The following is a 26535-nucleotide window of genomic DNA, read 5'->3' as shown; positions in this document are numbered from 1 at the left end:
GTTTTAAATTAAAATTTTTCAAAATAATTGAATTCAAGTGATTTTGAATTAGAATTTTTTGATTATTTTTGTTGCTGAATAATTTATTAAAAATTAAAAATAAAAATTGTATTTAAAAATTTTTTTATTGAAAAATACTTTCAAATAATTAAATTTTTGAAGAATATTTTTAAAATAATTGAAATTTTGAAATAATTGTAATTGAAATTACCAAAATTTCAAAAAGTTTTAGATGGAAAAATTTAAAAAAAATGAAATAAAATGATTTTTTTATATTTATTTTTAAATATTTTGCCAATATTGAAATCCATTAATTTTCCCGAAAATATTGAATTTTGAACTTTTGGAATATAGTAAAATGTCGATATATGGATTTGCGGAACACACGATTGGTACGGTGCGGAAAATGAGAAAACAAGGGGTGAAATGAAACGTCGCGTGTAATTAACGTATAGAAAAGTAAAGAGGGACGAATTGTATACACCCTCACCCTCTATTTTCGTTTTTGTACACAGTCACGTGTCATCAAAATTTTAAAAAATAACCAAATTTACATTAACTACCACCAAAAAGTGCGCATTTAAATTTAACTTGAATTTCTTTTATCTTTTTTTTTTTTTTACTCATTTTGATATTTCAAAATTTTAACAAAAAATTAAAAACTTCATCATCAAAATAAAATTTTATTTCAACATTTTTCTGGGTAATCAAAAAATAGAAATTTAATTTTTTTTTGACATTTTTGGAAAATTTGCATTTGAAAAATAATTTTTTAACGATACAAAAATCACATTTATTTGAAATTAAAAGGATATCAAAATATGGAATATATTTAAAAAGTGAAATCCACTTGCGCTTACCTTTCACTTTTTAACCCAGTTCCCATTGTCAGACGGTGACTGACCGATTCCACTTGTCGTAGTTCCACTCCTTGTGGAAATTCCTCTCAACGGAAGCTTAATGACGTGTATTTCTTATTTTTATTTTTATCAAAATTTGTTACATCCTGTTATTATCGAGTTTTTCTTGACAAAAAAAAAAAATGAAATTCCTTCTACTTTGGACGTTAAATGTACAATTTTTCGAAATTCTATATCAATTCCAAGTAATTGAGATGAAAAAAAAAAAATCTCAAGGTTTGATTTACCACCAAAGCCATTAATCATTTTTACAAACAGCTTCCGATGACATTTTATAGGAAATAAATTCTCGTTATTCGAAATAGTTTATTCAATAATTGAATTTGTTCGACATTTTCTCTTTTTTGTAATAAAAACAATTGAATTTTTCATAAAACAAAAAAAGTGTTAATAAAATATTTTGAATTACTGTTAGTAAAATTAAAAATATTCCCAATTTAATTTTTTCACAATATGAAAAGTCAATTTTTTATATATAAAACAAAAAAAAAATTGTTAATTTTGAATTACTGTTAGTAAAATTAAAAAAAATTTCCAATTTTTCATTAATTGATTCTTTATTTGAAAATAAAAACAAAAATTTCGTAAGATTTCATTGACAAATTAGCTACGAAATCTTTTAAAGAGACGAGAAGTGAAGAGAGTGTATTAACACTCTCTTCACTCTACTACTGTGATTCAAGACTCAGCATCTGAGTCGACTTCGATTATTCGTCAGTCACTTTCAAGATCCCGCGAATTGAACTTTTCCACATATAACTTTTATATAATATTGTTTATTATGACTACTTAGTGCCGCGAAAAAATTTTTTTTTTATTTTAACATCTTTATAAATATAGTGAGTTGTCATGCACACGAAGGATTAATATTTTTATTATTAAAAAAAATTAAACTTTTTTTTTTAAATTAGAAAAACAAAAATGTTTATTAAAGTGATTTGTATTATGGTGTTTGTGTGTCTTGCGTCAGAGACCTTCGCTAAACCCACGATTTACAAACGCAATGAGGATAATATTTATGAACCAGGTAATTTATGAATATTTTTTTTAAATTTTTATTTTACATTCTTTCAAAATTTAAGAAAGAATTACTTTTTATTTATAATTATTTAATAATTAGTAAAAATTCTTACTACTGTGAATTAGTAACTCACTTTTAATTATTAAAAAAATAAAATAAATAATATTTAATAATAAATTATTTAAAAAATAACATTATATACTTTCAGCCGCTTTCTTTAAGTCTATTTTTTTTTCTTTTTTTTTTTAATGTGAGAAAAATATTTTTTTTAATTTCAAGCCAATAATTGAGTTTTATTAATCGTTTTACCAACGATTTCCACAGGAAGACTTTCTTCGTTTCGTATTTCTTATATATTTTTGTAATAAATCCACAAAGTCGGTTGCTTTCACTATTTGAGAAAAAAAAATAAAATCATTTTCAAAAGAAAATTAGATTTTTTGATATTTGACTTCAAATAACTAATTAAAATCTATTTAACAGATAAAATATTAGTAATTAGCTTTTTTAGAAATAATTACAAAAGAAAATCGCCATATAGAGCAAAGAATTTTTTTTTTTTTCAAATATAATTCGTATTGACAGGTGGGTTTATAACGGGATGATGATGTCAAGTTGCGTAGGTTGCGATTATAGCAACGTGATTTCAAGTGCGCGTGATGCTGGCCCTGTCGTTTAAACGACTGCTAATAAGGACTTGAGAAATGATTCCTGGAAAGAGAATTGCACCAGAATCCCACAGAAGCGAGGCAAACGATTAATTTATTATTTTTTGTTTTTTTTTTTTTATTTCAAAGACCATCATAAAGTCATTTGTGAATGCCTAGCACTCAAGAGAATCAGGGAAATATACATATAATGAATGCGCATAAAAGTACAAGTGCTTTGAATAATTTCTCTTTATGGAAATGGATCTTTTCAATTGAGGATTATAGCATAATTTTATAAAAATAATGATTTGACTTTGAGTGCAATTTCATTTAGAATTCCTCTTTTTTTTTGTCATTGAATTTACATAAAAAGAATTTTTTTCTTTCAAATATTTGGTAAACAAAAAATTGTTTTAAAATTCTTTTCATCAATAGATTGAAAATAAATAAAAAAAAAAACAAAATCGAATATAATTTTTGTTTTTGCAGTAATGGTGCCAGTTTCGTCGACGGTAATACCATTACCAGTCTACAAGGTTGGATATGGATTCGGCTTTATTTCGAAGGACAAAAAATCTCAAGCATTATTTAAACCAGATGATGTTAAATTAATCACAGCAAAAAGTGAGGAAAAAGTTCTAATTATTCTTTTAAATTTTTTATTTTTAAAAAATTGAATTTTCTTTATATTTTACAGTGAAGAACATTGAAGATTCAAAGTCGTGAAGAAATGATAAAATATCAACTTGCCGTATTTGCCTCATGACCTCATTACAATCATGATGTGATTTGTCAGAAAAATCTGTATTCTATACCTACTAATTTTTGAAAAATCCTTTTTAAAAAAAAACTAATAAGCGAAATTTAAAAAAAAAATATTTCTTTTTAAAACATTTTGATATTTTAATATTATTTGTAATTATCTTTTAATTTCAATATTTTATTAGTACAAATTCAGTTTTCCAGCTACACACCAAAAAAAAGATTAGCTTGAAAGTAAACTTGTAAATTTTTTTTTTGATAAACTTGTAGATATAAAAGATTATTTTTTTATATAAGACTATTTGTTTTAATGAAAAAAAAAAATTTGCGGAAATTATATTTCTGCATTTTATTGACAAAATGATCACTATGTTAATGTAAATTGAAAAATAAAAAAATAAACTGCTTAATACTGTTTCATTCTATGTTGTGTCCATATTTTGTTCCGCTAAAAAGAAAATAATTTTGAAAATTTCTATTTGTTAATTAAGTACAAAAAAAAAAAAATACTTACACATTTCATTAAACATGAAATCATCCTGATATTCTTTTAAGAATTGTGTCGATCTATGTTCGTCAACAAATAAGGAATAAACTCGCTTCACATCTTCGATACCAACCTAAATTTTCGAAAAAAAAGATGAAAAATTTAATTATGCTCGAATAAATAGAAAACAAATAGTTAATTTAAAAAAATACCTCAGTGCTTTTTCTTTTGCGACTAACGAGCGATGCTGTTGTAATTAATTGAATGGCATATCTCAAAGAAGTTTCCAAAGCAATGCGTGTAAGTACCAATAAAGCATCGTCAGTCATTTCACAATCTTCCTCTTCGCATCTAATTTTCAAAATTTCTTTCAATTCTTTTTCATCGTACGGTTTTGTTGGAACAATAATCATTCGATCCAATAAATCAATTGGCATTCCATGAGCACTTTTATAATAAGTTCCTCTAATTCTCGTAATACCTGTAGAAAATTTTTTTTTATTTTTTAAATAGTGTTTTTTTTTATTTAAAATACTTTTTTTTTTTTTTAATATTTACCTCGATTTGTAGCCATAATAACAACGGGAGCCATATCGTTTTCAAGGGCACGATTTAAAAATGAAAAACACTCAATATCGAGCATGTGAACTTCATCAATGAAAAGAACACCTGGTACAATTTCCGCTTTACCCTCCTCTCGCCATTCGGAAATTTTTCCATTTATTTGTTCTCTAACTTCGGATTTAATTTCACCAGTGTCACCAGAAAAAAGAGCGAGAAAACCATGTGTTCTACTATTTATAACATCAATCTCATGAAGACTAACTGTATGAACGACTTCTTTACGTTTTTGTAATTCACCCTCGGGACATTGAACAAATCGTGTTTGTGCACCAGTTGCGTCATAATCACGAGCTCTTGTAAAAGAGCGTCCGAGTCTATTTATTTTGCCCGTTGCTTTGTCTATCGTTATAACATCACCGGCTTGAACCTTCAAAAAAAAAAAATATTACAAAATTACCAAAAAAAATTATATAATAATAAAATGCTTGGTCTGTCCTTCTGTCCTAACTTGAAGTTGGTCTTTTATGATTTCACGTGTTTTTTGAATAGTAAATCTTATGTCGTGTCAAATTTATGTCAAATTAAACTTGAAAATTTTAGAAATAATTAAATTTCAAAAGATATTGTTAATTTTCAAACAATAATAAAATTTTACAGAAATAAAACTAATTTATCAAAAAAATTTTTGGAAATCATTTTTTAAATTTAATTGAATTTTCAAAAGATTTAAAATTAAGATTTTAGAAATTAATTGAACTTCAAGTGATTTTAATTAAAATTTTATATGATTTCACTAAAAAATTTATTAGAAATTACATACAAAATACAATAATTTGATAATCATTTTTAATTGAAAAATGGTTTCAGATAGTTGAATTTTCAAAGAATATTATAAAAATATTTAAAAATAATTGAATTCCCTTAGAGTTATAATTGAAATTATTAAATTTCAAAAAAAAAAATTTTTCGATGGAAAATTTTAGAAATAATCAAATTTTAAATGCTTTTAAATTCAAATTATTGAAAATTCAATTAATATTGAATTCAAATTTTTTAGAATAATTAAATTTTCTTTAATTTTGATTTGAAATTTCGGAAAATAATTAAATTTCAATTAAAATTTTGGATAATAATTCATTTTTAGTTGATTTTTTTTTTAAACTACGAAAATAATTGAATTTTAAAAGATTTTGAATTAAAAATTTGGAAAGTAATTAAATTTTCTTTGATTTTGAATTAAAATTTTGGGAAATAATTGAATTTTAGTTGATTTTGGAAAATATTTGAATTTTTGTTAATTTTCAATAGAAAAATTTGGAAAATATTTGAATTTTATTTGATTTTAAATTAAAATTTCGGATAATAATTGAATTTTATGTGATTTTAAATTGAAAATTTGGAAAATAATTGAATTTTAAAAGATTTTAAATTAAAAATTTGGAAAATAATTGAATTGTCTTGGATTTTGAATTGAAATTTTGGAAAATAATTAAATTTCAATTACAATTTTAAATAATAATTCAATTTTAGTTGATTTTTGATAATTAATTTTGAAATGAAATTTTAGAAAATAATTTTATTTTATTTGAATTTAAATTGAAAATTTGGAAAATAAGTGAATTTTAGTTGATTTTGAATGGAAATTTTGGGTAATAATTGAATTTCATTTGATTTTAAATTGAAAATTTGAAAAATAATTGAATTTTAAAAGACTTTGAATTTAAAATTTAATAATTTAATAATTAATAATCTGAGGCCTATAAACATATAATTTTTATTTTTATCATTTAATGTGGAATAATATTCTAATAAATTAAATTATTATTGATAATATTAATCTTTAATTTCTTTATAACAAACAATTAAATAACCAATTTGTCGCGATTGCGCGCGTTTAATTTTGGTAGTAAATAAATAAATAAATAAATTTCTACAAAAATTACCTTTTCTTTCATTAGACTGTCAATCATTTTATTTCCCAAATCATAAATTGTTTCCATTTCTGTTGTTTTTAATGTGAGTTTACCAACTTTTGCACCAACTCCCGTTGCCGGTCTATCAACTTGAATTTCAACGACTTCACCTTCAATTATTTCAGTTTCCTCTTTAATTCTCACGCCAATTGATTTGCGAAATGCCTGCGTTAATGCTTCGGTTTTACTCATTTCGAGTGAATAAATTTCTGAACCTGCCATTGATGTGAAAGGCGTATCCTGACCAAGAGCTTGTGCAAGACCCATGGCAATTGCAGTTTTACCTGTACCCGGTTGTCCGGCTAATAAAATTGCTCGACCCGCTATTTTACCATCTTTAATCATTTCTAAAATAAGACCCGTGGCTCTACGTGCCATAAGCTGACCCACCATTCCCTGCGACACCTTTTTTTTAAAAAATTATATTAAAAATTATTTTCATAAAATAAATTCATTAATTAAAAAAATATTAATAATTTTATACTCACATTTCGAGCTTCTAAACAATCATCCAAACCCAAACCTCTTATATGTGAATGAGCACCAATTCTTTCAATTCTCGTAATTTCGCGAACTTCTCGCACTTTTGCTGCAGCGACAGTCTGAAATTATTGTTTAAAATTATTAAAACTAATTTTTCATATTATGCGATTAAGCATTTCAAAAAAGAGAGGTTATGTTCGATTTGTTTGATCGATATAAAATAATTCTCTTTTTACGAAATATATAAACCAACTCTATAAATTAAATATTAAAACAATATTAACAATTAACGTTTGAATTAATTAAGTTCCGTATTAATTAACAAAATTGAAAAAAAAGTTTAAAGGTTATGTTACAAAAATTACTATATTTTTTTCCAAAACGTAATTTCTTCAAAAACTTTCTTTTTTTTACACAAAATAAACTTTATGGAAAAATACTTACTGCCATTTTTTTCACTCTTTTTTCATACAAATTATTCTAAAATAATCGCCGGCTTAAAAAATGCGTTATCGAAAAAAAAGAGGACAAACTGTTATTTTTCATAAAGCGCATGCGTTATCTGGCGTCGCGACTTAAACGACGTGCAACGACAATAAGATGAATTAAAAAAGAAGATGTCACACACAAACAACAATCAACATACACAAATATATTAATATTCAATACACATATGTGTGTGCACTGTCTACCCGGCACACACGTGTCTAACGTTGAAAGAAAGTGCAGTAGTTTAACACAAGTTGTTAGTGTTAATTAAATCAAATTTTCTAAATTTAAATAAAAATAAATATTTTACATTTGTGAGAAAAATGAAAGCAAGATATTTTCATTGAAAAAAATATATTCCTTTTTATTTTTGGAGTAAGATCTTAACTGAAATTGGGATTCGTTTGACCTTTACTGACTTGGTTGACCTTCAACATTTACCCTGAAATAAAAAACTTTCATTCACTTCTCTATATCTACTTCAAAAAAAAAAGGTAAATTTTTGTTTTAAGAATCAAGTGTAGAAAAATCGAATTTTTTCCTTTTTTTATAAATTTTTTTTCTTAAAAATTCACTTAGTAACTGTTCAAAGGTTCAGAGATTATCATTATTTTGATTACAATCATTAGAGATCATTTTAATTTTTTATAGAAGAGATTTATATTTTTCATTAGAACATTTTTTATTTTCAATATTTTCGAATTAGTTCTGTAATTTAAATTTTAGAAATCAGAAACAATTTTTTGGTTTAGAATAATTAAAATTAGGAATTTTTATTTTTTTCTCAGTAAAGCACCAAAATGTCGAGTAGGGAACGAGCATCACGACGATTTTATCGTCTAGACAGTACAAATGATCTTTTGGGTAATATGGATCGGGGTCAAACGGCTCAAATTGAAAATCGATGGAATTTTGAAGTTTCTTGGGAAGCTGCAAATAAAGGTAAACAAAAAAATTCAATTTTCAAATTAATTTTTCAAATTTTTAATTTTAATTTCATTTTTTTTTCCTTACAGTTGGAGGAATTTATACTGTTATTAGATCAAAGGCTTATGTTTCCACCGAAGAAATGGGTGATCAATATATTTTAATGGGTCCCTATAAAGAAGCATGTGCAAGAACTGAAGTTGAAGAAATAGATTTTCCTTCAAATAGTCCATTGAACAAGGCAGTTCAAATTATGCGAGATCAAGGCTTTAAGGTATTTTTTTTTTCGCCTTTAAAATATATTTTTTTTCTTATTGAATTTTTCCTGTCAGTAGGAAGTGTTTTTCTTTTTTACCTTGGCAATGATACGTATTAGCGCAATGTAAAATTTTATTGGCGTTACTCCAAAGCGTTTGAGAAATTTTAATTCAGGGTCAGGTTCACTTAAAGAGATCAAAACAAAAATTTGTTTTTTTTTTATAATTGTGGGACACTTTTTTCAAAATTACCTTCCACGAAGATTTTTTCTTCCAATATTACTTGGACCAATAAAAAATTTTCCCAAATAAAAGTTTGTACAATATTTTTTTTTATTTAAAACTATTTTAAAATCAGTAAATTATCAAAGAAACTAGCAAAATTAAACGGGCGCAAGCGCCCCAAATTGAGTATTTAATTGTTTGTTATAAAGAAATTAAAGATTAATATTATCAATAATAATTTAATTTATTAGAATATTGTTACATATTAAATGATAATAATGAAAATTATAGGTTTACAGGTCTCGGATTATACGACTTTTTCCGACTTTTTTCATAAATACGACTTTTATCGACTTCTTTTAATAAAATGCGACATTTTTTTTTTACATTTGAAAAAAAATGTAAATAAAATACATTTTTTTAGTATGAAATGTAGATCTTCTTCAGATCTTCTTCAATTCAATTATTTAACAAATTTTCAACTAAGATGATTCTTCACTAAATTAATTATTTTTAATAATTTTAATGAAATACATCACAAATTCAATTATATCAAAATTATTTTTCAATTAAAATTTTTATGAAATTTAACAATTGTTTATAATTAAAAAAAAAAAATATCACAATAAAATTGAATTATTTTTTAAAAATTTCAATTCAAAATAAACTGAAATTCAATTATTACCCGAAATTTTAATTCAAAATCAATTAAAAATCCAATAATTATCCAAAATTTTCAATTTAATATTTAATTATTTACCAAGTTTTCAATTTAAAATGAAATAAAATTCAATTATTTTCTAAAATTTCTATTCAAAATTAATTATTCAAATTTTCAATCAAAAATGAACTTCAATTAAATATTTATCCAAAATTTCAATTAAAATTCAATTATTTCCCAAAATTTTCAATTCAATTATTACCCGAAATTTTAATTAAAAATCAATTAAAAATCCAATAATTATCCAAAATTTTCAATTTAAAATTTAATTATTTACCAACTTTTCAATTTAAAATGAAATAAAATTCAATTATTTTCTAAAATTTCTATTCAAAATTAATTATTCAAATTTTCAATCAAAAATGAACTTCAATTAAATATTTATCCAAAATTTCAATTAAAATTCAAATTTTTCCCAAAATTTTCAATTCAAAATCAACTGAAATTCAATTATTTTCCAAATTTAAAATCAAATAAAATTTCATTATTCTCAAAAATTTGAATTCAATATTAATTGAATTTTCAATAATTTGAATTTAAAAGCATCTAAAATTTGATTATTTCTAAAATTTTCCATCGAAAAATTTTTTTTTTGAAATTTAATAACTTCAATTATAACTCTAAGGAAATTCAATTATTTTTAACTATTTTAATAATATTCTTTGAAATTTCAACTATCTGAAACCATTTTTCAATTAAAAATGATTTTCAAATTATTGTATTTTGTCCGCATTTTCTTATAAATTTTTAGTGAAATCATCTAAAATTTTAATTAAAAATCACTTAAAGTTACAATTAATTTTATTTAAAAATCCGTAAAATATTTTTGTTAAAATGAAAAATAAATTCACTTTTTTTTTAATATAAATCGACGAAAACGACTTTTTTGTGTCTTTAAGTTGATTCGAGGCCTGTGTTTTTATAATTAATATTTAATAGGTATTCGTTGGCCCCTGGCAGCTTAAAAATTAATTTTTAAAAATAAATTTTTTTCAAATTACTATCTTGTACGAAATTTCCTGGCGCATCTTTTTTCTCATGATAAATTTTTTGTATTTGTATACAATTTTTGAATCAATATACAACTTTAAAAAAAATTTCGTTGGTAAATGTTGTGTACTTGAGCTTCGTGAATTGAATTTTCGAATTTGGAATTTTAAAGAAACTTATTTCGAAATTTGGAAACACAATTATACAACTTTGGCAAAAATGAGAAAAAGAATTGTCAAAATTTGACACGTCATAAGATTACTATTCAAAAAAAACACGTGAAATCAGAAAAGGCCAACTTCAAATTACAATTTTTGAAAATATATAATTACAAGGATTAATGTAAATTTGGTTTATTGTAGATTCTTAAAATAATTGCAAAAACAAATTTAGTATTTCGATTTTCATGTTTCGAACATCAAATAGTTCCATTGAGAAAATATTTTGTTTGGAATTAGTTTTTGTTGGTAAAAGTAATTTTTGGGAAAAGTGTACTTTCTCTTCTTTTTATTTTTTATTTGTATTTAATTAATTTTTTTTTTAAGGTCGTGACAGGTACTTGGTTAGTCGATGGAAATCCACAAATAATATTATTGGATATTGGAAGTGCAGCCTGGAAATTGGATGAATACAAATCGGAACTTTGGAACACGTGTCATTTGGGAATACCTCATTTGGATGTTGAAGCTAATGATGCAATTATTCTTGGCTACATGGTCTGCCAATTTATTTCAGAATTCAGGTATTATTCATTAACAAATTTTGTTTTCAAAATTCCTAATAATTTATTTTTAAAAACGGAACAAAGATCTCGATTTTTTTTTATCATAAATTCTAATTTCTTTAAAAACTCGAAGATTATTTTATTTATTTATTATTTATTTATTATTTATTTATTATTTATTATTAGAACAGAATAGAATAGAATTTATTTTCCTTTAACAATACAAAATAGTTGTTTCTTGTCCAGTTATTTATTATTTTTTTCAATTTCTTTTTTTCTAATACTTTTTATATTCATAAATATTTATTATTATTAAAAATTTTTAAAGCGATTTTTTCATTAAATTTTAATTTTTTTTGCAATTCATAAATTGTTTTTTCAAAAATTTCTTGACTGAATAATAAATAAAAGAAAAAATTTTCTTTTAATTTTTACTAAATTGCAAATTGGGAAAATTCTTCTAAAAATAGCAAAAAAAAATTTATTGAAAATTGATTAGAAAAGCCGCGGAGGAATTTTCAACAGCACCGCCAAGAGTTATAGTTCATTGTCACGAATGGCAAGCTGGCGTTGGATTAATTGCATTACGAACAAGACACGTTGATGTTGCCACTGTTTTTACAACACATGCCACTTTACTTGGAAGATATCTTTGTGCAGGAAAAACTGATTTTTACAATAATTTGGATAAGGTAAATCAGTTTTTTTTTTTTTTGGATTAATAAAATATAGTCTTCTATATTTTTCAATTTTTTTTCTAGTTCAACGTAGACGAAGAAGCTGGAAAACGACAAATTTATCATAGATATTGCATGGAACGTGCAGCAGCACATTTATCCCATGTTTTTACAACAGTCTCTGATATTACTGGTCTTGAGGCTGAACATTTATTGAAAAGAAAACCCGATATTATCACGCCAAATGGATTGAATGTAAAGAAATTTTCTGCGTTACATGAATTTCAAAATTTACACGCCGTTAGTAAGGAAAAAATTCACGAATTTGTGAGGGGACATTTTTATGGGTAAATTTTATTATTTAAATGTATTTTAAATATTTTAATTATTTTCTAATTTTCTAAATTTATAAATAATTTATTTACCGTTATTTCAGACACTATGATTTTGATTTAGACAAGACTCTATATTTTTTTATCGCCGGACGATATGAATTTGGAAACAAAGGCGCTGATATTTTCATTGAGGCTTTGGCAAGATTAAATCATTATTTGAAAAGCTCAAAACCGGACGTGACTGTTGTTGCATTTCTCATTTTTCCAACGAAGACAAATAATTTTAACGTTGAATCACTTCGTGGTCACGCTGTATGTATTCTAATTTCTTTTTCTTGTAAATTAGTTAATAGAAACATTTTTTTCTAATTTGGAAAATTATTTTTTTTAAGGTGACAAAATCTCTGAAGAATACAATAGATGATATACAACGAAAAATCGGTAAACGAATGTACGAGACATGTTTGGCAGGTCATTTGCCCGATGGTCATGATATTTTAATAAAAGAAGATATGATTAAAATTAAAAGGTTTTTAATTAATTTATTATTATAAAAAAATAATTTAATAATTAATAATTATTAATTTAATAATTTAATATTTTTTAGGTGTTTGTATTCTTTGCAAAGAAATTCATTGCCACCGGTGACAACTCACAATATTGTTGACGATTGGAATGATCCAGTATTGGGATCAGTGAGAAGATGTAATCTTTTCAATTCTGTTCACGATCGTGTCAAGGTATTTTTACAAAAATAATTTTTGTTTAATTAATTTAAGTTAATTTTTCATTTAACTTTTGATGTTTATATTTAATCAGGTTGTATTTCATCCGGAATTTTTGTCATCGACAAATCCTCTATTTGGCTTAGATTATGAAGAATTTGTTCGTGGTTGTCATTTGGGTGTATTTCCATCATATTACGAACCCTGGGGTTATACACCGGCGGAATGTACAGTTATGGGTATTCCAAGTGTAACAACAAATCTCTCGGGCTTTGGTTGTTTTATGCAAGAACATATTGCCGATCCAATGAGTTATGGAATTTATATTGTTGATCGTCGTTTTATTGATTTAGAATCAAGTGTTCAACAACTCGCTCAATATATGTTCGATTTCGCTCGACTAAATCGAAGGCAACGTATTATTCAGAGAAATCGTACAGAACGTCTCAGCGATCTTTTAGATTGGCGAAGTCTTGGAATTGTATGTAAAAATTCATTTTTCTAATTTTATTTGAAAAAAATATATATTTAACTATTTTTACCCAAAATTGAAAATAAAATAAAAATTAAACTTTCTTTCAGTATTATCGTCAGGCGAGAATAAAAGCATTGTGCACTGTTTATCCTGAGCTTGAGTCAGAATTTGCCGAAGGAAATGTGGGAAGATTAAATTATCCAAGACCAATTAGTGAACCTCCATCTCCGTCATCGTCACGGCATACGACACCAGCCGCTTCTGTTCATGGATCAGACGATGAGGAGGATGAAGTTGATGATGAAAAAGAGGTAAATTAATAATTCTGCTTTTGTTTTAATTTTATTCAATGAAATCATTTTTATTGAAATAATTATTATTAATCATCACTAATAATATTAGTGATTATAGGCCTCGGATTATAATTCTTTAAAATTTTTATATTCTTTAAAAATTAAATTATTTGAAAGCAATTTTCTAATTAAAAACTCCAATTTTTGACTATAATTTCTAATAAATTCTTCATTAACAGAAATTTCAATTAAAAATCTTTTATATTTCAATTAATTTCAAAATTTTGAATTGTAAATCTTTGAAAATTCAATTACTTCTAAAAATGATTATTTAAGATTATTTGATAAATTATTTTCAATTTATTTGCCGTATATTTTCAATAAATAAATGAAATAAATAAATAAAATACTTATTAACTAATTAAATTTAATTAAAATAAAAACATCAATTATTTCTCCTTTTTTTGGAATGTAAATCGACTAAAGCGATTTTTTTGCGTCTTAAAGTCGATCCGAGGCCTGTAATATTCTAAAATTTATTTTATTTATTTTTTAAAATTAAAACTATAAACAAAATGCAAATAACAAAAGAAAATTCCAATTTTTTATTTCAGTTGGAAGAATTAAGAGAAAGAAAATAAACTAATAGAATGCTGTACGAGTCTCTTTGTCTCTCTCTCTCTATCTTTGTCTCTTACACACAAAATACTCCAAGATTATTTTAACATATTTTTATTGTACTAAACGCTTGAAAGGAGTTTTTTTTATTCCTGGGATGTATTCGAATTTTAAAAAACATGACTGCTACAATAGAATAATAACAGATTTAATATTTATAGATTATTATTATATAATCCCAATTGTAGAATTACTTCTCAAAAAAAAAAAAATTGTTGAAGCATTAATACTAATATTGTCTGTATTGTTGCATCTGTTGTATCTAATAATTGATGAATGATAGATTTTACTGAATCGTTATTGAAAAATAGTCTGATTTTTTAAATAATAGTTTTAAATAATTGAATTTTTTAATGTAAATTAATTAATTGTGAATTAATTGATCGTGAATTGATTGTTCTTTGTAAATTTATAAATGTTGAACTCCATTAAATAATGTACATTGTTCAAAGATCTTTTTATCAATTTTTTAAAAAATAATTCATTCGCATGTACTTTTTTTAAAAAAAACATGAATAATGTAAACGATGAAAAATGTAAAATAAAAAAAATATTTACAAGGTAAGATGATTCAACTCAATTAACTATTTCAACAGTTTTAATGTTTATTTTTTTTTTACAGTTAAGTAATGAAATCTAATTTTATAATCTCATTGTTGAAATCGCAAAACACAGCTGCTCTAATAGATAATTATATAAATTTTAATTTATCAATAATAATAATAATAACTTAACGATTTACATAGAAGCTTCTTTTCGGAAGCAATTTTTTTATCCGAAGAATAAATAATTTATCTACAAAAATGCATAATAAATAATTTTTTTTTTTTTGCTAAAACTGTTTTACATGTTTCTATTATTTTTTGTTTATTATTTTATTTCGTTCCCTAAACACATTTCTCTATTATTAGGTAAATATTTATATATGTAACGAATATTGAACACAATATTGGATATCGATTATGTTTATTGCTTGATGGAAGTAAAAGTTGGCAAATAAAAACTAATTTCGCCAATAAGCGATTTCTCCAATTAGACCGAAATGTCTACACTCTAGTTTACAAAATCTACAATTATTCTTTAAATTCGTATATTACGTATATGAGAAGGAAATAAAACAATAAATTTACATATTAAATGATAATGATAATGATGTTGATGATGATGATGATGGTAAAAAGTAAATGAAAAATCACTATCCACAATTTTTTTTTTTAAAACTATATTGCAGTATTTGACTTTTAGTTTTTTTTTTCTGTTCAAATTGTTTTACTATCGTTAAGTCGTAATTGCTTTTCTAAATTTTGTTCCTTTTTGAATAATGTGGAATTTAAAAATAATGTGTCAAAATGTTTGCAAAAAAATTTAATTTAATTTTTATTTCAGTTTTATTAAATTATATAATTAATTTCGAATTTAGAATAAGAAAATTATATTTAAAAGCATGAAATTGATTTTTATGCGCCTTATTCATTGATAAATACAAAAATTATCACTTCCTTTTGTCCAATAATTTACAAAACGGAAATATTTTTTAAAATTTCGAACTTACCTAAATTTTAGTTTTATTTTTGACACGTTTTAAACTTTTTCGTCGTCGTCTTCTTCTTCATCTTCTTCTTCTTCCTCTTCGTATTCTACTTCTTCTTCTGTATCTTCAACTTCTGCTAAATTATGTACTTCTTCTTCCTCCTCCTCCTCTTCTTCTTCTTCTTCCTCCTCATATTCAACTTCTTCCTCCGTATCTTCAACTTCTGCTACTTTATGTATTTTTTTCTTTTCCTCCTCTTCCTCTTCCTCCTCTTCTTCTTCTTCTTCTTCCTCCTCTTCGTCATCATCATACTCTTCATCGTTATTATTATAATTTTGCGCTACGGAAACGCCAGATTTATATTCAACATTCTGTAATACTAATTTCTCATTTTTCTTTTCGTTTTTAAAGTCAACTTCTATTTCTTCCTCCTCTTCATCATCTTCTTCTTCATATTCCTCCTCCTCTTCTTCTTCTTCCTCTTCATATTCTTCTTCTTCATCTTCTTCATCATCATCGACTCTATTCTGTTTCTCATAATCATTCAATTTACCAATTTCACCTCCACGTTGTTTCACTTCACTTCGATTCTCAATTTTTTCACCCTGAAATTCTTTTTCTTTAATATCGATTATTCGATTTAAATTCGTATCTTCATTCGTAATTCGACTTGAATTTGTATTTTCTTTTTTTCTTATTAAATTTCCATTTTCATTAACGTTCGTAACATCATTTAAAATTGTTTCGACTTCCATTTCCGTAATATCCTCGTCATCCTGGTAAATAAAAGAATAGTGTTGGAAAATATTTTGAATCAAAAAAGTTTTCAAAATACCGAAAAAAAAACATTTACCGCACTTTAGACTAATTTTGACTATTAAATATATATTTAACAACGGGAAACTATGCATGCATAATTAGTGAAGAAGTAAAACAATTAATTAAATTATCAAGAATAATTTTTAATTAGCGTCATTCATTCATTTTTTTAATATTAGTATTTTTAAAGCCTTGACAGTCCATCAAATTAGTTTTAAAAGCTCATTATTCGAAAACAAATGTTAATAATTAAGTAAAAATAGTAAATTTCATTTTTAATAATTAAATCTCAATAAAAATATGCAAAAAAAACACAAATAACAGAAATCAGTATAGTAAGTAAATAAAAATTCAGTTTCAGTAAATTAAATAAAGATAATTATTTTAAAAGATGTTAACTTATTGCTTTCAAATTCCTGTTTTTTGTGACTTATTAGTTTTCTTTTTAATTTAGCCAAACTGTCAAATGAATGAAAGAATCACCAAATAAAACAAGTTCCCGTAGTTCGATTCTGTTGATAATTCTAATATTTTCTTACAGCTGGAATCTGGTCGAGGCTGATGAGGGAAAGGGTCATTTTGCCTGAGAGAACAACTGGTGCCTCGGCGCTTTCCTCTTCTTTTACTGTTTGAGTTTCTGATTCCGTCACAAGAAGTTCACATTGAGATGGAAGTGCACCCTCCAAATAAATAGGCACTGGTGGCGTTTTTTCCCGTTCAACATGACTAGAAAAAAAAAATTTTATTGTAATTATTGACTATAAATATTTATTTCAAAACTTTAATAATAAAGGATTAAAAATAGAAAACAATTTATTGAATATTTAATAAAAAATTAATTTTTTCCCTGTATACTTTTTTCAATAAAAAAATTTTATTTAATTTTCTGCTACCTGCTGTGTCCAGGAAAAGTGGGAGTTGTTGGTCGACTACATTTTTGTCCACCTTCACAACATGCAGTCATTTCAACGTTTAAAACTTTAACTTCTCCATGTGAAGTATCATCCAGTTCTTCGTCTTCTTCGTCCTAAAAAAAAAAAATTCAACATTGTATTAATTATTTTAATTATTAATTTTAATATAACAATTTATTTTGTTTACACTAAGGCAAATAAATATTAAATTAAAATAATAATAAAAGTCCAAACAAATAATATTGCAATAAGCATAATTGCAAAAGTTTTCTTGCAATTAAAACATTAATAACTGCACTGGATCTGTAAATTCTGCGCTAAAAAAACATATATTAGAAAAAATAAAGCTTAACAATAATTTTTTAAAAAAAAGTAATTATTCAAACATTTAAATAAATAAAATAAAACATTTATCAAAATAAAATTTTAATTCGTGAATCATGCAAAAAAACATTTCTAAAATTTAGAAAAATGTCACTAATTTTGAAAAAAAACTAATATTTTCCTTAATAAATTAGTGAAATAGCGGGAAAAAAAATATATTTTACATTGTTACGTAATTTCGTATTACAAATGATGTTTCTAAATTAAAATTGATGAAATCATATTGTTTCTAAGAATTTTGACATTAATAATTACTTGTTAGACAAACTTTCAGAAGCTTTTTTTTTAAGATAAAAAAAAATACCTTCAACTTATGGCCAACTGCCAGCAGACCATTCGATTTTGGAGCTTCATCTAATTCTCAAAAGGTAAAATTATATTTCGATTGATATTTTTAATAAATTAATATTTAAATTTATATAGAAATACATTTATATTAATTTAAATTTAAATTTCATTTTTTTTTTTTTAAATCGAAAATCTCGATAAATATGATTTTATCCTTTTATTTATCTTTTCTTTGTGTAAATTATTAGTCGATTTTTCATATATCGTAAATAATATTTACGATTTTATCATTCACTGACAGAAAAGCATTTTGGAGATGCAATCAAAAAACACAGCAACGTGCAAAGTTTGTACATATTGTCTAAGAAAAAAAAAAAAAAGTTTTAAAAAAAAAAATCATTTTTAAATTGTTATACAATAAACCTTGCATTCGGACTGTGGACTTGATATATGCATAACTGAACGTGATAAATTGCCCATTCGAGCAACAATTCGTTCCATCGCTGCTTCTGTCTCAACCAATCGTCGTCTTAGTTGATCTATCTCTATATCTCCTGCTGCTTCTACAGTGTTCCAGCATGTACAAAATTACCAAATCGATTTAAAACACGTATCTTTTTTTAGAAATTAAAAAAAAAAAAAAAAATTTCGGAGCGAGTTCTTTAGAGATAAAAAAAAAACAACTGAAAATTCTTACGTTCAGATAATTCTTCTATCGTTGGCACTGGTTTCATGGAAGTTTCTTTCGTCGTATTTATTGTACCGCCAGTCATGGCCGTAGTAAAAACATCGGGATTAAAAACCATCTTTTGAAATTCTCTCTCAGCTTCTGCATTTGGATAGGGATTCGAAATTATCTCACTGTCGGAACTTTTTTTCAATACCTGTTGAAAAATTAAATTATTATTTTTAAATATTAAAAATTATTTATTTATTTTTTTTTTTAATTTTATTTATAAAATTATTTATTTTAAAAATTCACCTTTGAAATAGTGTAGAGAAAAAAGAGAACAATGCCAATAGTGTAGAGTGGCATAATAATTCCCATTGTTGAATTTCCCTTTGGTGCAGGAACAACATGTCCCGCGCCTCCCATTGATGGCCTCATTTTTATCGTCGATGCAACATGATCAGGTCGACCTTGAATTTTTGGCATAATATGCGAAGCAGGTATGGCTCTTCCTTTTTCAATCATTGCCGGATGTAAACCTCCAGCATGTGGAGGAGTTCGTCGCTCTTGTCTTATTGTACCTAAAAAAATAAATAATTTTCAGAATTTCCCCTAATTTAGAAACAAAAAAATGTTATTTCAAAAAAAAATGGTTTTAATTACTGCAGGCCTCGGATCGACTTTAAGTCACAATAAAAGTTGATTTACATTCCAAAAAAAAGTCGAAAAAATCGTTTTCTTTTTATTTTAACAAAATTTAATTAGTTAATGAATATTTTATATTAAATATAACTAATGTTATATTAAATTCATTTTATTAATTCAGTAATGAGAATAATTCTATAAAAATATCGAAAAAAATTTTATTTCAAATTTTTTTCATAATCGAACTAATTGTAAGACAAATTTTCAAAATTTTATTTAAGTAGAACAAATTTGTAAAAGATTTTTGTTAATTTTCAGACAATAATTAAATTTTAATTGAATTTTTTCGTGATTTCTGTTGATGAAGAATTTATCCGAAATTATCCACAAAAATAATTGGTTTTTGTAATTTCTAATAAATTCAATTAAAAACATTTGATATTCAATTATTGAATTTAAAAATTTTTTAATTGAAAAAATTTGCTTTCAAATAATTGAAGTTTTGAAAAATATTATAAAAATCATTAAATTTTGGAAGATTTAAAGTTGACATTTTTAGAAATAATTAAATTTTAAAAGGTTTTATTTAAAAAAATTTGAAAATAATTGAATTTAAGTGATTTTTAATTGAAATTTTTGATGATTTCTCTTGCTAAAAAAATGAATTGAAAATTGCAGACAAAAATTGAATTAAAAAATTTTTCAAAAATGCTTTACACAATTGAATTTTTGAAGAATATTATATAAAAATCATTTTAAATAATTATATTTCAAAAGAGTTATAATTGAAATTATTAAATTTCAGAATGTTTTAGATGGAAAAATTTTAGAAATAATTAAATATTTTATTAAAATAAATCGAAAAAAGTTGTATTTTTGAAAAAAAAATTCGAAAAAATCGTATAATCCGAGGCCTGTTAATTTAGAAACAAAAGAATGTTATTTCAAATAAACCGATTTAATTACTGCAGGCCTCGGATCGACTTTAAGGCACAATAAAAGTTGATTTAGATTCCAAAAAAAAGTCGAAAAAATCGTTTTTTTTTATTTTAACAAAATTTAATTAGTTAATGAATATTTTACATTAAATAACTAATGTTATATTAAATTCATTTTATTAATTCAGTAATGAGATTAATTCTATAAAAATATCAAAAAAAAATTTAATTTCAAATTTTTTTCAGAATCGAACTAATTGTAAGACAAATTTGTAAAAGATTTTTGTTAATTTTCAGACAATAATTAAATTTTAATTGAATTTTTTCGTGATTTATTAGATATTATCCACAAAAATAATTGGTTTTTGTAATTTCTAATAAATTTAATTAAAAACATTTGATATACAATTATTGAATTTAAAAATTTTTTAATTGAAAAAATTTGCTTTCAAATAATTGAATTTTTGAAAAATATTATAGAAATCATGAAATTTTGAAAGATTTACAGTTGACATTTTTAGAAATAATTAAATTTTAAATAGGTTTTAATTAAAAATTTTTGAAAATAATTGAATTTAAGTGATTTTTAATTGAAATTTTTGATGATTTCTCCTGCTAAAAAAATGTATTGGAAATTGCAGACAAAAATTGAATTAAAAAATTTTTCAATTAAAAAATACTTTACACAATTGAATTTTTGAAGAATATTATATAAAAATCATTTTCAATAATTATATTTCAAAAGAGTTATAGTTGAAATTATTAAATTTCAAAAAGTTTTAGATGGAAAAATTTTAGAAAGAATTAAATATTTTATTAAAATAAATCGAAAAAAGTTGTTGAAAAAATTCGAAAAAATCGTATAATCCGAGGCCTGTTAATTTAGAAACAAAAGAATGTTATTTCAAATAAACCGCTTTAATTACTGTGAGAATAATTAAATTTTTCAAAAATAAAAGTGGAAATAAATTTTCAATTTTTTCATGCAATTTTTAATTTTAGTGAAAAAATTCCAAAATTTTGCTAAGGAAAAAAAAGTACTTCTTTTTTTTGAAAAACCGATATTTTGGACTATGATGGTTTAGCCCTGATAAACCAGATGTTATGTTCATTTTCTTTGGCATTTTGCCATTAAAATAAAGAGGCGAACAGTCTGTATTCCATATATATCGGATGACCTAATCCAGCGAAAATTGTATTTAAGCTCATTTTAGAATGCACATTTTATTAGTTAATTAGTTTTCAAGAAAATTTTCATCTAGGGGTTATTTTTTTTTAAAAAAAGCCATTAATATTTATCAAATGTCTCTTACTGTGAGGCATTAAAATATGATAACGTATAAGATGTGGTGTTCCCAATTGTGACAATGATATTCCAAAATTTAATTTCAAACATAAAGAACTGTTGAATGTACGAATTTCCTCCAAAATTTGTTTATTAGATTTTCCCAGTCTTTCTGTTTCAGCTAAAAAAACTGATAAATCAATTCCACAACGTGCTAAAACTTGTTCTTGACAAAGTTTTGCACTTTGATGTGTTAATTTCCCAGCTGTCAAAATTTCACGTACACGAGGATCAACCTGATGATGATTGACAATATTCCGACACATTTCTTGCATTATATCCACAGTGTTTACATCGCTTTCAAAAATTACGTCGCAACATGCTAATAAAATAATCTCTTTTAATTGCAATTAATGTTTTTCCAAATATTTATCAACATAACCTATTTTTTTTCATTATATTGCAAAAATAAAAATTTCTATTTTATCAAAAAAAAAAAAATCCAATTCGAAATTAAAAAGGGAAATACAAAAAAAATGTAATTACTTACCGGAATCAAGATTCTTGGGGGCAGAATGCGAATTGACAGATCCAGCAAGCATAGGATAAAAAATCTTGGGAAATAAAATAGCAAAACATCCAGCGACGATGGCTAGGACGATCATTGTTTTTCGAGGACCAAAATCCGTTAGCTCAGCCATTTTTTTTGTCTCTCTATTCGTTGCGTAATTTCAAGTTTTTGTTTGACAAAAAAATAAAAAATTAAAAAAAAAATGTCACGCCTTTCGTCGAGAAGCCATCAAAACAGCACAAATCTGTCCAAGATGACAGAAAACCAACTCCTCTCAACCTTCCGCAGTCGCAGTGTCTTCTGCTACTAATTTAGTTGCTCCAGGGGCGTCAGCACAAGAATCTTTTTTAAAAAAATATTTCCTAATCAATTTTTCTTTTTTTTTTTTTTACGAAATTATTTTTATTTTTTCAAAGATTAAAAATGAATTTTATTTTCTTTACCTGAAGTGGAATATTTTTTTTTTTATAAAAAACAGATTTTTTGAAAAATAAAATATTTTCGTTTCGTTTTTTTTTCTTTTTTGTTAATAAAAAAAGGCACGAAAAAAAAAAAATTTCTTCACTTCGTTATGACATTTTGTAATTCATTCTTATTCTATTCAACAATTTTCATCTTTGCTGAAAATAACTTTTCGACCACGTCAGTCAGCTTAAAGAAAAACTATTAATAGCAAAATTGGGCAATGTCAAATAAATGCGATAACCTTGCATAGAGAGAGAAACGCAATGGTTTTTTTTTTTTTTTTTTTTGGGGGGGGGGAGGAGTAAAATAATAAATTTCACCCAGTCAAAAAATCCTTGAAAATTCGAGAATACTATATATTATATTTTATAAGATGAATAAACTTTTGCTTCTGTACAATACTTTTATAGTATCATTCATAATTTTTAAAAAGTCCTAATTAATTTTTTTTTTTTAATTTCTACTCTGGACCACCACGCTGAAAAAAAGGAAATAATTCTTTAGTCTCCAAACAGAAATTTTTGCTTTTTATTTTATTTGATAATATTTGCAAATAAAAGAAAAATTTCTCTTACATTAATATATTCAATTTCCTTTTCATCTATTCTTCGTCTATGAAAACGAGGTGGTAATTGTAAATCATCAATAATTGGTAATGGTATCACATTAGGTCCCGTAGCACCGCTAATTTTTCCAGACGACGACGTCCCTGCTGATGTTGCAGATGGAGTGGCAGTTGCTCCACTGACAACTTAACCAACAAATTCTATTTTATCAAAATGAAAGAAAAGAAACCTATTCTCAGCAATAATATTATATTTACCTCTGCTTGTTCCACCTTTACGAAATTTAATTAACGGCACATGGGCTTGAACAATCTAATTCAAAAAAAATTAGAAATTATGTTTTTCTAATAGAGAATTTCATCTGTCAAAAATTGTCAATTAAATTTTTCTTTATTATGTAAAATAAAATTTACAAAATTACCTTCCATCCTTTACTGGCCATCATTACAAACAATTTAAATTAATAAATATTTTTATGGGATAATTATTTTTCTCTTTTTTTTTTATTAAAATTTCTATGGTGACTTATATAAAGTCAGCCATTTTGGTTTTCTATAAGATAACCTTTATTTTCACTACAGGTGTCAATTTGTCAATATCAATATTATCGATTTTAGAAAAAAATTTTTAACTATTATTGTAATTAATGACAGTAATTTAAAATATATTTAAAACTATGTTTACAACTGTAAAATCAAATTAATAAAAAAAATTTTTGCGACATCTCTTGGGGCAGATGTAAGCTTTAGTTCGTGGCGGCACCGCTATACACTTTTTTCAATTTCATTGGTCGGTTTTAAATTTTTGCGGGAACAACAACCAATAAGAACCTGAAATAGTCTATGACGGTACCGCCACGAACTAAAGTTTCCATGGTAGCCGACAGATAGCGCGACTAAAATTAATATTTGATTGTTATAAATAATAGGTTATAAACATTTTATATCGTAAAAAGTGTTAAAATTAAGCATTTATATTAAATAAACATCTGAACTTGTGGAAATTTCTACGTTCAATAAAGGTAATAAAAAAAGTCTTACAAACTACATGTTGTCATTCAGTTTAGGTTATAATTAAAAATTTAAAAACAAAACAAAATCTGAAGGACAATATGCAGCTATTGTAATTTATATGAATTATTTTTAATCACTGAAAAAAAATATTAACTTTGACTAATGTAGTAAAAAAACTAGTTTCGAACAAATTTGAAGTTGTACGAACGCGGGAGATTTCAAACCGCAACAAATCACTTTCTAAACTTTGAATATACACAAAAACGAAAAATTATTCGAATAAAAAAAATATTGATTTCTATTCGACAGCAGAAATAAAAAAAAAGTACTTTCATTTTCATTTTTTTTTTTTTTTTTATTTTGACAAATAACTTAAGTATTATACGTTTTTTTGGCGAATATAAAAATATAAAACTATTTTCTTAAATCTAAGTAATAATTTGAATAGAGAACATAATTTAAAATTATTATTATTATACGAGACATGCAGCTCGAGAGTAATATCACAATAATTATTTTTTTACTGTTAAAATTTTTGAAAAAAGAAATTTTAAAACGATGAAAAATATAATTTAAAAAAAAGAACATTGATTTAAAAATCTGATGGAAGAATATTTTTAAAATGCGATCAAATTTATGAATTAAAAATATGATTTTTTATGAGTTTTATGATCTATTAATGTAGCTTTCCTGCATTGTTAACAATTGAGAAAGTGCTTTACTGTAATATTTCATGCAATTTTCATAAGGACACTGTTCAAAATAAGTTAATGCTTCGTCTGAATTTGTCTTCGAATTACAAATTTCTTTATGTAAATCGGCAAAATCATTCCACGTGCTTCTGAGAAGTTCTATTTTAACAACAACTTCCTGACGTGAATACCTACGAAGTGGTCGTAGTTGAAATAGTCCTGTTTTCACAACTTTTTTGTAGGTTTTTTTTATAAAATTGAAACGCTGCAATTGGCACGCAAGTTGTTTTTGAATAGTCGCCATGATGAAAAAAACAGTGTACACTCTGTTGAAAAAGATTAAGTTATAATACATAATATTATTATTAAATAATAATAATAATAATATTTAATTTAATATCACAAAGTAATTGTAATTTAATAAAAAAATTATTTTATTAAAATAATCGATTTATTATCAAATAAATATTTGTATTAAATAATTATTATTTTTATTCACTATTAGTTTTTTAATAAAGTAGAATTACTTTCTTTCATTTTCTTAATTTACGAATATATATATATATAAATAAAGTAAAAGGTAAAATAAAATAAAAATTGAAATTTATCATCAAAGTACGAAGGAAAAAAAAAATTTATAGAACTTAGGAGAAAATAAATCTAATCTAATCATTGAGTCAATGGCATTTGTTTCAAATACATAAATTATTGAGTTAAAATACAATTTATTTAAATTAAATAAAAATTTAGTTCGAAATAAATATTTATTTGCTAATAGTAGAGTAAAATAAATAATAATAATAGTAAAATAAATTATTTTTTTTCACTGTAATAATCGCAATTTTACTGAGATTACTGCACGAAGAAACCTAATGTAGTAATGTCTGAAATTGCTTTTTTTTATATTATAATAATACAAGATGTTGATACAAGTACGAGAATTATCTTAACTTTGTTTATATGAAATCGATATGATATATACGAGACGAAAGTCTAAGCTTGATGAATTTGAAACCATAGTCTTAAACTCTTTCAGTTATTAGATTATAAATTACAAAAGTTAAAAACTAAAAATAAAATTTTGTATGTATACAAATATAAAGAGAAAATAAAAATTAATATAATTTACCTTGTTGCACGTGGAGAAAATAGTTTCAAGCTGCAAGCACGTGCTTCCAACGGCGTTTAATTGAACAAAGTGATTATCGAAAAACACGCTTCTTCTTCTTCTCTCTATGATTCTTCAAATTCTTTTATTATTGATTTACAAGAGAATAAATCACAATCACTTGTTATTAAATCACAATCTGATGATAAATCTATGTAATGCAATATAATGCTGCGCTTGATGCAAGATTCAACGCGTCTCTGTGAATGG

The 26535-nt window shown here is 24.4% G+C and overlaps 6 protein-coding genes across 9 annotated transcripts; 2 read left to right on the top strand and 4 right to left on the bottom strand.

Moving 5' to 3' along the window:
• The first annotated feature begins 1600 nt into the window (after positions 1 to 1600).
• On the top strand, positions 1601 to 3773 carry LOC127288634 (uncharacterized). Its single transcript, XM_051316218.1, has 3 exons — positions 1601 to 1947; positions 3081 to 3215; positions 3289 to 3773. Exons 1-3 carry the CDS (start codon positions 1842 to 1844, stop codon positions 3315 to 3317), a joined length of 270 nt encoding a protein of 89 aa, XP_051172175.1. The 5' UTR covers positions 1601 to 1841; the 3' UTR covers positions 3318 to 3773.
• Positions 3688 to 7462, bottom strand: LOC127288632 (ruvB-like 2). Its single transcript, XM_051316215.1, has 7 exons — positions 7305 to 7462; positions 6866 to 6979; positions 6348 to 6782; positions 4399 to 4831; positions 4053 to 4321; positions 3868 to 3973; positions 3688 to 3801 (listed from the first exon to the last, which is right to left on the bottom strand). Exons 1-7 carry the CDS (start codon positions 7308 to 7310, stop codon positions 3776 to 3778), a joined length of 1389 nt encoding a protein of 462 aa, XP_051172172.1. The 5' UTR covers positions 7311 to 7462; the 3' UTR covers positions 3688 to 3775.
• Positions 7463 to 7547: 85 nt separating this feature from the next.
• LOC127288631 (glycogen [starch] synthase) lies at positions 7548 to 17538 on the top strand. Its single transcript, XM_051316214.1, has 12 exons — positions 7548 to 7843; positions 8138 to 8291; positions 8366 to 8550; positions 11015 to 11211; positions 11693 to 11885; positions 11955 to 12217; positions 12307 to 12517; positions 12598 to 12734; positions 12813 to 12945; positions 13025 to 13411; positions 13513 to 13716; positions 17268 to 17538. The coding sequence occupies exons 2-12, from the start codon at positions 8150 to 8152 to the stop codon at positions 17286 to 17288; spliced, it is 2073 nt and encodes a 690-aa protein (XP_051172171.1). The 5' UTR covers positions 7548 to 7843; positions 8138 to 8149; the 3' UTR covers positions 17289 to 17538.
• LOC127288629 (glutamic acid-rich protein-like) lies at positions 14957 to 22718 on the bottom strand. 4 transcript variants are annotated; one of them, XM_051316211.1, is made up of 8 exons: positions 22401 to 22718; positions 21879 to 22232; positions 19295 to 19563; positions 19010 to 19196; positions 18329 to 18384; positions 17620 to 17753; positions 17266 to 17452; positions 14957 to 16683 (listed from the first exon to the last, which is right to left on the bottom strand). In XM_051316211.1, the coding sequence occupies exons 1-8, from the start codon at positions 22549 to 22551 to the stop codon at positions 15958 to 15960; spliced, it is 2064 nt and encodes a 687-aa protein (XP_051172168.1). In that variant the 5' UTR covers positions 22552 to 22718; the 3' UTR covers positions 14957 to 15957. The 4 variants fall into 4 exon arrangements, with proteins under 4 accessions (XP_051172168.1, XP_051172169.1, XP_051172167.1 ...); XM_051316212.1 differs by having other exon boundaries at positions 18329 to 18378; XM_051316210.1 differs by lacking the exon at positions 18329 to 18384 and adding an exon at positions 18736 to 18875 and having other exon boundaries at positions 22401 to 22717.
• Positions 22719 to 23228: 510 nt separating this feature from the next.
• LOC127288633 (alpha-ketoglutarate dehydrogenase component 4) lies at positions 23229 to 24183 on the bottom strand. Its single transcript, XM_051316217.1, has 4 exons — positions 23874 to 24183; positions 23710 to 23764; positions 23462 to 23637; positions 23229 to 23364 (listed from the first exon to the last, which is right to left on the bottom strand). The coding sequence occupies exons 1-4, from the start codon at positions 23895 to 23897 to the stop codon at positions 23347 to 23349; spliced, it is 273 nt and encodes a 90-aa protein (XP_051172174.1). The 5' UTR covers positions 23898 to 24183; the 3' UTR covers positions 23229 to 23346.
• A 681-nt stretch (positions 24184 to 24864) lies between these two features.
• Positions 24865 to 26522, bottom strand: LOC127288667 (uncharacterized). Its single transcript, XM_051316272.1, has 2 exons — positions 26287 to 26522; positions 24865 to 25483 (listed from the first exon to the last, which is right to left on the bottom strand). The coding sequence occupies exon 2, from the start codon at positions 25459 to 25461 to the stop codon at positions 25132 to 25134; it is 330 nt and encodes a 109-aa protein (XP_051172229.1). The 5' UTR covers positions 25462 to 25483; positions 26287 to 26522; the 3' UTR covers positions 24865 to 25131.
• Positions 26523 to 26535: the final 13 nt, after the last annotated feature.

The sequence above is a fragment of the Leptopilina boulardi genome, unplaced genomic scaffold (assembly GCF_019393585.1).
Source record: "Leptopilina boulardi isolate dan_hultmark-lab unplaced genomic scaffold, ZJU_Lbou_2.1 LbouV2_392, whole genome shotgun sequence".
Taxonomy (NCBI): domain Eukaryota; kingdom Metazoa; phylum Arthropoda; class Insecta; order Hymenoptera; family Figitidae; genus Leptopilina; species Leptopilina boulardi.
The sequence above is the reverse complement of the archived record's forward strand: the minus strand, read 5'-3'. Positions and strand labels throughout refer to the sequence as shown.